Source organism: Myotis davidii, unplaced genomic scaffold (assembly GCF_000327345.1).
Source record: "Myotis davidii unplaced genomic scaffold, ASM32734v1 scaffold428, whole genome shotgun sequence".
In the NCBI taxonomy this organism is placed as follows: Eukaryota; Metazoa; Chordata; class Mammalia; order Chiroptera; family Vespertilionidae; genus Myotis; species Myotis davidii.
In genome coordinates, this window is record NW_006299834.1 from 2,796,156 (window position 1) to 2,807,030 (window position 10,875).

Here is a 10,875-nt window from a genome sequence, read left to right on the forward strand (position 1 = left end):
GTGATGATGCCGTAAGAGTAACTAACATTTTTGAGTGTTTGATTTGTGGCAGACACTGATTTTAAAGCTTTATGTGAGCAATATCACTTAATCCGAACAGTAGTCCTGTGAGGCATGTACTTTCGTCATTTCCTTGTTTTTAAAGAAACTGATCATTAGGGACATCAAATAAGGCAGGAGCCTCCTTTGAAAGAGGAAGTGGGATTATAACTTGGCATTTGAAAAGCTATATTGGAAAGCAGCTTGGCATTTTCTTAAAAAGTTAGACACACTGCCCATTGGACCCAGCCATTCCACTTCAAGGTATTGACCCGAGGGACAGGAAATGTGTCTGTACAAAAACTTGTACACAAATGTTAATAGCAGCTTTATTTGTAAGAGTCAAAAACTGGAAACAACTCAGATGTTCATCGTCAGGTGAATAGATACATAAATTGCGATATCTCTGTATAACGGCATACTGAGAAATAAAAAAGTAGGAGTTATTGATTCATGCAGCAACATGGATGAATCTCAAAATAATTATGCCGAGTGAAAGGAGTCAGACATGATTTCACTTATATAAAACTTAGAAAATGCAAATCCATGGTGACAGAAAGCAAATCAGTAGTTACCTGGGGCAGGGGTAGGAGGAGGGAGGGAATGATTACAAAGAGACCCGAGGACACTGGGGGGATGAGATGTTCACTGTCTTGAATGTAGTAATGGTTTTGTGGGTGTGTACGTCAGTCAGAACTCAGCGTAACTCCTGTACGACTTGGCTACAAGTCTGAGGTGCCCATGCCTCCATCCTCCTGGGATTTGATTATTTGCTAGAGTGTCTCACAGATCTCAGGAAAACATTTATGTTACCAGTTTATTAAAGGATGTCATGATATCTGAACAGCCAGATGAAGAGCTGCACAGGGTGAGGTCTGGGAGGATCCCATCACAGGAGCATCTGTGCCCATGGAGTCGGAGTGCATCACCCTTCCGGGGCGTGGATGTGCTCCCCCTCCTAAGAGCACTTTGAACCCCATACTGTTGGGTCTTATGAAGGCTTCATCCTGTGGGCACAATCTGTCCACTCTTCTTCTGGCTCTCTCCCCTCTCTGGAGGATGGAGATGGGGCTGGAAATTCCAAGCTTCTGATCATGGCTTATTCCCCCCCACCACCCCTGTGCCATCCAGGAGCCCACCAAGAGTCATCTCATTACAATAGAAGACACTGCAATTATTCTGATATTTAGAGAGACTGTCAGGATCTGGGGTCAGAGACCAAATATTAGAACAAGAAATGATCCTGTTGCTCTTATCACTCAAGTAATCACAAGGGTTTTAGGAGCTCTCTGTGCCAGGAACCAGGAACAGAGACCAATATTCATACTTTCTGTTATCTCACAGCAGACCTCACCTTGAGAAACACTGAAATGGATTTTCTTAGGGGAACATAATTCACGTTAATTCATGAGTCAAGGCTTTTCATTGCTATTTATCACATGATTTACCCCAAATAATAGGTTTCACACACAGCAAATATAATAAAATACAGCATACCTTGTGCATGGAGCACTTGATCAGCTGTACTATCTCAGTGCTCATGCTGTATACTGGCCTGGAGTTGCTGATGAACTAGCATATGAGATCAGTTCAGTCCCAACATGCAGCAGCTGTGGAGAAGTTACGATGAGTTTGACTGATGTACGCTGAGCTTTTGGTGTTAGCTGAAGCAGTCTTCCCTGTGGTTAGAGCAGTGGTTCTAAATGGCTGGTCTCCACCTGGGAACTTATTAGAAATGCAGATTCTTGAGTCCCATCCCAGGCTTAATACATCGGAAACTCTGGGGATGTGGCCCGGCAATCGGTGGTTGAAGGTGATTCTGATGTACGCTAAATTTGAGAACCCCTGGGTTAGAAGACCAAATGTATAGGAAGACTGAAAATTAGGTAGCTTTCACTTTTGTCATTTTGCCTAGTTCTGTTGAAGCTAAATAATCTAAACCAATTTGCATTTTTCCTACCATTTAAGGACTGTTAAGTTAAAATAACGGAGTTGGGAGAGTGTCAAAGATCTGAAAGTTCTTAGATCTCAGATCTTGGCATTAAGATGGTTTTAGGATTTGCATCCTATCTGGGATATTGTCAGCAAGAGAATAAATAATTGGACAACAGAAGTCTGTTACTGTCTAAAACTTCCATTGCTTGTTTTAATTCTGAGGATCAACCTTTGCAAAGTCGCTATCAAAGTAGTGACTGTTTCTTTGATGCAGGAGTTGACTTTTATAAAGAAAATCTTTTATTTTACTTTTCAAACTTCTTTTCTTTTAGGAGATTTGGAATAATAGGACTCTACAAAGGCCTTGAAGCCAAACTGCTGCAGACAGTCCTCACTGCTGCTCTCATGTTCCTTGTGTATGAGAAACTGGTGGCTGCTACCTTCACAGTTATGGGACTGAAGAGTGTATACAAGCACTGAGACACCTTACCCTGCAGAGTGAGGACAGGTGCTCAAGATGGGGGTTTCTTTCTGTGCGAAGAGAAGTGATTCTGTTTTTTACTCTTGCTCTTCCCACCGTGAATTTTTACCCTTGTTGGCTTTAAAAGTATTTAAGGGTAAATACAGAGGATAGCCAACTGAACCTGTCACCAACTTAATTTTTATGATGATTGGTTGAATTTTGTGGGGGAGGTTGGACTGGTGGTCATATGAAGAGAAAGCATTATTGAAAACCTAAAATTTAAAGTTTGTAGGATTGATTAGTTTTAATGAACTATTAAGAAAGAATGGACTATTGCTCTCATGTGTAATATTTTCTAGTTAAAATCTTTCTTAAATTTACCAACTGTTCGCTTTCCCTAACCTCTCCCCCAGGTTCTAGAACAAATTTTATGCCATGAAATTCTCCTCATATGCCTTTTATGTGTTAATCTTGTTATTTTCCTCACTGAAAATAATATGACTATGTCATGAGAGCATGATTTTATTTTTGTTGGATTTTTTCTGCTTAAGGAAAAGTGTCTTCTTTAGTACATGAGCTATTTATTTGGGGGGAGAAATTAAAATTATTAATCCCAAATGATTCTCTTATAAACTATTTGTAAACATCACTTATTCGTTAGTATTTGACATAATTTTAAAATATTTATTTTGAATCAATTCTTTGATTACGAAAGGCTTGAAGTTTTATGTTTATCCAAACATGCCTCAATCAAGTCAAGCCCCAATAAATTGTCAGCACCTTTATTAAGGTATTATATTAGATTGACAACTACCTGGTAAAAATCACAGAAAAGGGGAAGGGAACAAATATCTTGTTTAGGCTCTGGAATATTATCTCCCTTTCCAAACTCTTGGAGGAGGCTGTATTTTTTTTTTTATAATAAACATCTGATTGAGATTATTTCTATTCGGAAATATTCCTTAGAGTCCTCTACTCAAAGTGTGGTGTGTCAAGCAGTAGCATTGAGAGCTGGTTGAACATGTAGGCCCAGAGCTTCTGAATTATAGTCTGCATTTTAACAAGATCGATAGGTGATTCATACTCACATGAAAGTTGCAGAGACCTTAGCACACCTGACCTAACAGAGGATATGATTGCTTTCAATTATGGAAACCAAGACAAAGATTTTTCTCAAAGGAAAGATGAACTAATATATTAAAACAACCTCTGAAAAAACTGGGAGTCCTATGTCATTTACTTTTCCCTCATAGCACAGGTTAAGGTGGTAGGACTTGTAGTATGTAGCTAGGAGGGAATTAGACATCTCAAGCCACTCAAGAAACAAACTCTTGACATTAGTAAACTAGTTTTTTTGGTTCCTATGACTTAATTTTTATCCCTATAACAAAATGACAGGCTTTTTATGTATAAATATAATTCACTCAGAGAGAATAATAATGAAGTATCTGTGGACTGGAATTTCATTTTAAGAGTAGAAATGTCTCTTATTTTTCCTGTGGCCACTTTGGAAATTTCAAAATATGTGATTATCAAACTAGTAATAATCTATATTATAAAAGGCCAGTGACTGTAACGCAGTAACGACCAAACGACCGGTCCAAGAGGTGCATTGATGGGTCTGGGTCTTGCGTGATTTCGCGCGCTGGGCCTCTAGTTGAAAGATCATTGTGTTGTTCTAGAAAACAAGAATTGGGAGGAGCTACTAACTAGGGACTAAACTGAATACTCATCCTCTATTTAAAACAGAATGGTAGGCAGAATTGGCCCATTACTACTTTTTATTATACTTAAGGTTTCTGAGTATCTGTGGTGGGGCTTGGGTGGGAAGCACAGAATTGATTTTGATTTTTATGCAGGAGAAGAATGATCATAACGGGGCCATGTGTACTTTTGTTTTTGTTTTAATTATACAGTTCACTTTGGAACTTGAATTTTGAGCTCAGGGTATTGTGAAATGGTATGTTTGCATAGTTTCCAAGTCAAATTTTATAGTTACTAGAGGCCTGGTGCACGACATTTGTGCATTCAACCCAGCCTGCGCCCTTTCACAGTCTGGGAGCCTTGGAGGATGTCTGACTGACGGCTTAGGCCCGCTCCATAGGGAGCGGGAAGCGGCACTCCCCCATGTAGGAGCACACTGACCAGCAGAGGGCAGCTCCTGCATTGAGTACCTACCTGCGTTGAGCGTCTTCCCCCAGTGGTCAGTGCGCGTCATAGCAACTGGTCATTCCGTCATTTGGTTGATTTGCATATTACCCCTTTATTATATAGGATGTTGAGTTTTTATGATGTGAGAATGTATTTGATGTTTTTTTCTGATTTTGTGAGGGAACAACTTAATATTGAGGTTTTATGTTCCCTTACATACTCACTAGTTGAAACTTAGGTAATGACTTGCCCAGTTTAATAATCTTTGATTAATAAGGTATTTGAGAAAACTAGAGTTGTGAAATTGAAATTTTTCTTTTTGATTCTTTGTGCAGTTTCTCTAGAGTGTGAGCATTAAGAGCCTTAGAGATTATATAAGTGTCACTGCAGTAGAAAATTTAATTTCTGTAAGTATTTAATCTGGGTTTTGAATTGACATGAAAATTTCTACCCATGTCTATTTTACAGTTGTTTGAAACACAAATAGGATTTCCCATAAGAACATAAGCAGTGGGAGTTAGAATCTTGGGTTTTATTCCCAGCTCTGCCGCTGACTAGCAAATTACATCATCTCTTTGTGCTTCAGCTTTTTGATAAGTGGAGATAATAATACTCACTACCCACTTTAGAGGATGTTTGAGAGCTAATGATGTCAGCTAAATCCCTTTATGATCATGGGAGAGGAAAGAGGGAAGATCCCTTTATGATCATGGGAGAGGGAAGATCTGAGTGAAACTTGTGACAGTGCCTAGATTTATAAAGCAATTTTCCTTCTTAAAGCTTATACACGTTCTCATTTTATGATCCCAATATCTCTGTGAAATAGGTAGGGACAAATAACAATATCCCCATTTAATTAACAAGGAAATTGAACTATCAAATGACTTGCCTGGTTGGAGCCAGAACTAGAGTGAGTATCCTGTAGTCTAAAGTAGTGATTAAAAGAATGGGTTCTAAAAAAAAAACAAAAAAGAATGGGTTCTGGAATTAGTTCAACTCTGGTCCTGTTTCTTACCAGCTATGGGAACAAAGTAATTACTGAACTTGTATAAAAATTCGTTTCCTCAACTGTGAAATAGAGATCTTGATAAAACTACCTCACAATGTGGTTGTGAGGATTAAATAAGATCATATAAATTGTTTAACACGGTGCTTGCCACATGAGAAGAACTAGATAAATGTTAGCAATGACTGCTATTATATTAGAGGCCTGGTGCACAAAAATTCATGCACTTGCGGGGGGAATCTCTCAGCCAGGCCTGCGCCCACGACCCCTCAGGAGATGACCAACTTATGGCTTAGGCCTGCTCCCCAGGGAGCAACCCAGGAGCCCTCAGGGGATGTCCAACTAACAGCTTAGGCCCACTCCCCCTGAGCGGGCCTAAGCCGGTATTCAAACATCCTTAGCGTTGCCATGAAGGCAGGAGAGGCTCCCGCCACCACCACTGTGCTGGCCAGCCATGAGCCGGCTTCTGGCTGAGCGGCGCTCCCCCATGGAAGTACACTGACCACCAGAGGGCAGCTCCTGCGTTGAGCATCTGCCCCCTGGTGGTCAATGCGTGTCATAGCAACTGGCCGTTCCCGGTTGTTCTGCCTAGGGTCAATTTGCATATTATCCTTTTATAGGATGGGTGAGGGATATGGCTGTGTGGATAGATATGGTTCAGTGAAAAGCACTCTGCATTTTGAACCAGATCTGGATTCAGATTTCCATTCTACCACTTAATAGTATCACAGCCATGGACTAGTCACTCTGTGCACCAGTGAGGTCGCTCAGCCAGGCCTGCACCCTCTTGCAATCTGGGACCCCTCGGAGGATGTAGTAGTGCAAGAAGCAGCAGGCGACCAGGGAGGAGCCGAGCTTGGGCGTCTGAGTTGACGCCCTCATCTGCCCAATAGCAATGCTTTTATATATCACTCAGCCTTGTGAGGCAATCATTTCTGTTGGACAAATGAGGACATACCTATATATACAAAAGCCTAAGTGACCAAACGACCGGTCACTATGACGTGCACTGACCACCAGGGGGCAGATACTCAACACAGGAGCTGCTCAGTTGACCTATGGGTGCCAGATTCTGTGGGGCTCATGATTGGCAAGTGCAGCTGCAGTGGCATGAGCCTCTCCTGCCTCCACGGCAGCACCACTGGGCGGTGGCGGCAGGCACTGCGGGGCCAGGATGAGCAGGAGAGGCACGGCGCCCGGCCCAAGCTTGGCTCCTCCCTGGTCGCCTGCTGCTTCTTGCACTAGTACATCCTCCGAGGGGTCCCAGATTGCGAGAGGGTGCAGGCCTGGCTGAGCAACCTCACTGGTGCACAAATCCATGCACCAGGCCTTGTATGTATATAAGTGTGTGTGTGTGTGTGTGTGTGTGTGTGTATCCATCTGGCTAAGTACATGACATACATGGGCTTAATAAATTCTGCTTTTCTTCATTAAAATAGTGACATATAACATTTTCAGGTGTACAACATGATTTGATATATGTGTATATTGAAAAATGATCACCGCAATAAGCCTAGTTAGTATCTATTACTAAAATATCCATTGGATAGCCCTGGCCAGTGTGGCTCAGTTGATTGGGTATTGTCCCATGCACCAAAAGGTTGCTGGTTCAATTCCTGATCAGGGTACATGCCAGGTAGGGGGCCTGCAAGAGGCAGCTAATCAATATCATTCTGCTCTCACCTTGATATTTCTCTTTCTCTCTCTCTTTCTCTCTAAAAATTAATAAAAATATTTGAAATATATATCCATCAGATAATATCGTTTGAATCAAGAAAATCAACTAGGTTTTTCTTTGGGGCAGCATTTTCTCTTTCCATTTGTTTTAATTGTGAACATTTCTGAGTGCCTTTTAATGTGTCTCCTCAAAAGAGAAGCCAGATCCAGTAATTTTATGTTTATTGAGTATTCAAAGTAAGTCCCCCAAATATTTACCAGTTAGCCAGTAAAATATGGCTGGTTCGACAAGAGAAAGTCACTGGCTAAACTAGTGTCTCACCATGTCTCTGGAAAAGCTAAAGAACCATGACTTGGTGGAGCCAAACACCAGGTATCTAAGGAGAGCCTTCCCTCTGGGCAGGTGAGTTACTTAACTGGCTGTGTTGATTGCCACTAGAGAACCAAATATACACGAAGACACAGTCGTAGGATGTTTATGTGTGTAGTAAATATAGCATTGTGACTCTGCAAGGTTTTTACTACCATAGAAGTGCAAGTGCTTTGGGTTAGTGCTGATTTTTGTGGGGCATACTGGTAGCCCCTGAAAAGTATGTTCAGTGGAACATCATGGACAAGAAAAAAAGTTCTTCATGGCCCTGGCTGGGTAGCTTAGTTGGTTAGAGCATTGTTCTGATATGCCAAGGTTGTGGGTTTGATCCCCCCCCCTCCTTTCTCTCTCTAAAAATCAATTAAAAGAGGAAAAGTTTTCTGTGACCTGGGTGAGAAAAGAAAGAAAATTACCGGTCTGGCCAGCATTGTTCAGTGATTAGAGCATCGGCCTGTGCACCAAAGTGTCACAGATTCGATTCTGGTAAAGAACACTTATCTGGGTTGCAGGTTCGATTCCTGGCCTCAGTCGGGGCTGTGCAGGCAGCAACCAATGGATGTGTCTCTCTCACATTGATGTTTCTCTCTCTCCCACTCTCTCTCTCTTCTTCCTCCCTCGTTTCCACTCTCTCTGAAAATCAATGGAAAAAATATTCTCCAGTGAGGGTTAAAAGAAAAAGAAAATTACTATTTAAAGACAGAAGGTGAAAAAGGAAATTAAGAGATGAATATGAGGAATGGGGAAGGAGGGACAAGGCACCAACTCCTAGCACAAGGCTTAAAGTGGACACACTCAAAACTAAGTGTGATGTGCCAAAACCGGTTTGGCTCACTGGATGGAGCGTCAGCCTGCGGACTGAAAGGTCCCGGGTTCGATTCCGGTCAGGGGCATGTACCTTGGTTGCGGGCACATCCCCAGTGGGAGATGTGCAGGAGGCGGCTGATCGATGTTTCTCTCTCATCAATCTAGCAATTTCACTCAGAATGTATTAAAGACTTAAATAGAAGAACTGACACTCTAAAACTCCTAAAGAAAGGATAGGGCAGAAACTTTTCTATATTGGTGTTGGCAATGAGTTTTTTTTTTTTTAGATATGACAACAAAAGAACACAAAAAACAAAAGCAAAACTTAACAAATGGGTCTACATTGGATTCAAAAGCTTCTGCACAGTAAAATAAATAATTAACAAAATGAAAAGACAACCTAAAGAATGGGGAAAATTTTAAAAAATATTTTTATTGATTTCAGAGAGGAAGCAAGATGTAGAGAGAGAAACATCAATGATGGGCGAGAATCATTGATTGGCTGCCTCCTGTACGCCCCCTACTGGGGATCGAGCCTGAAACCCAGGTATGTGCCCTGACCTGTACTCGAACCGTGGCTTCCTGGTTCCTAAGTCAATGTTCAACCTCTGAGCCACACCGGCTGGGCAGATTTATACACATCTGAATATCTTCTTTTTTTAGCCCGTAACCCAGGCAAGTGCCCTGTCCAGGAATCGAACCTGGGACTCTTCACTCTGCAGGCTGACACTGTATCCACTGAGCCAAACCGGCTAGGGCCTCAGTGCCTTTTTTATGCTTCCTGGTGAATTCCTGCCCAAAGCAGGCATAACTTTTTCCTGGAAACCTTTCTGGAACCTTGCTCCCTGCCACGCACCCACCCCTAAAGACCTTTCCACTCCTAAAATAGTTTGTGCTGTGTCTATCATTGCACCTGCTACATCCTATTTGGAAGTCCATCTGTGTCTCAGTCTTCCCTTAAATATGTTTTTTTCTCTCTGTGTGTGTGTGTGTGTGTGTGTGTGTGTGTGTGTTTTATTTCAGAGAGGAAGGGAAAGGAAGAAAGAGATAGAAACATCAATGATGGGAGAGAATCAGAGAATCATCGGTCGTCTGCCTCCTGCTTGCCTCCTACTGGGGATGGAGTCCGAAACCTGGGCATGTGCCCTGCCTGGGAATCAAACCATGACTTCCTGGTTCATGGATGGACGCTCAACTATTGACCACACTGGCCAAGCATCTCTGTCTTCCCTTAGATATCAGGTTCTTTCAGGACAGGAAATGAGTCAACCAGCAGAATGTCTCACTTGTGATAAGCACTCAGTTGTTATATGAGTGTTTTTGGCTTAAAACAGTGCTGACCTTTCTCCAAGCAAATCAGTCTGTTAATTAAGAGTTTATGTTTTTAGAATTCTTGCACTCTGGTGTTTGCTTGGTGATGATCAGTTTTTCACATTTGGGTGTTTTTTGTTTAGATTAATTAGTTGTCACTTCTTCGAAGTATATTTTATTTTGCGAGTCACTAGATTTTTAATCTTTTTTTTTTGCTTTAATTGGAATCACTAAAATTATCTACCTCAGTAGCACCATTTATTTAATTCTTTCACGTGTACTTCATTCTTTTTTTGTTTTAGTTTCTATTGAACCACTGGTAGAGTAGGTGGCGAGCTACATAGGTGTTCCCCTATGTGGATGTTGTATGGAAGACCACATACTAGTAAAATTGTATTCTAGGAATTTTTATTCTAGGAATAGCATTCTATTTATTCATTCAAGAAATTATTTTTGAGCCCTGACCAGTGTTGCTCAGGTTAGAGCGACAGCTCTCACACCAAAGGGTCTTGGATTCAATTCCCGGTCAAGGGCATATACCTGGGCTGCAGGTTCAATCCCCAATCCCAATTGGGGTGAGTTTGGGGAAACAACCATCGATGTGTTTCTTTCACATTGATGTTCCTCTCTTTCTCTCTCTCCTCCTCCTGCTCCCTCTCTCCTAAAAAATCAATGGAAAAAATAATCTCTGGTGAGGATTAACAAAAACAAAAGATCATTTTTGAATACCTTCCATTATGCCAATTGCTGGGATTATCCAGAAGAAGAATACTCAGTCTCTACCCTGGTGTAGCTCATTGTTCAGACAAAAACAATTTGGAATTCTGTCACTGATGAGTTCTGATGAGAAATGTACTATAAATGTGCAGGAGTTACTTTGGGAGTATGGATAAGCTGGGCCCAGCTCTGTCTTGGTCTATGTGATCAGAAGGCAACATTTAAATTAGGAACACACTAAATAGTGGGTAGAGGACCTTCTTGACAAAGGAAATAACGTTTGCAAAGACGAAAGAAGATGCTTTCTTATTTGTAAATTGGTTTGAATTCTCCAGGTTGAACACATGCTGGAATGGGGGAGGGGAACCAGCATTAGGTCATTGAGAGCCTGCATGCAACAAG

At 41.5% G+C, this 10,875-nt stretch overlaps 1 protein-coding gene across 1 annotated transcript in view; it reads left to right on the top strand.

Moving 5' to 3' along the window:
• SLC25A17 (solute carrier family 25 (mitochondrial carrier; peroxisomal membrane protein, 34kDa), member 17) overlaps positions 1 to 3,655 on the top strand; it is a 25,069-nt gene extending 21,414 nt beyond the window's left edge. The window contains exon 9 of the mRNA XM_015571916.1: positions 2,267 to 3,655. Coding sequence (XP_015427402.1) covers positions 2,267 to 2,454 — 188 coding nt within the window. The 3' untranslated portion in view covers positions 2,455 to 3,655. The remainder of the gene's footprint in view (positions 1 to 2,266) is intronic.
• Positions 3,656 to 10,875: the final 7,220 nt, after the last annotated feature.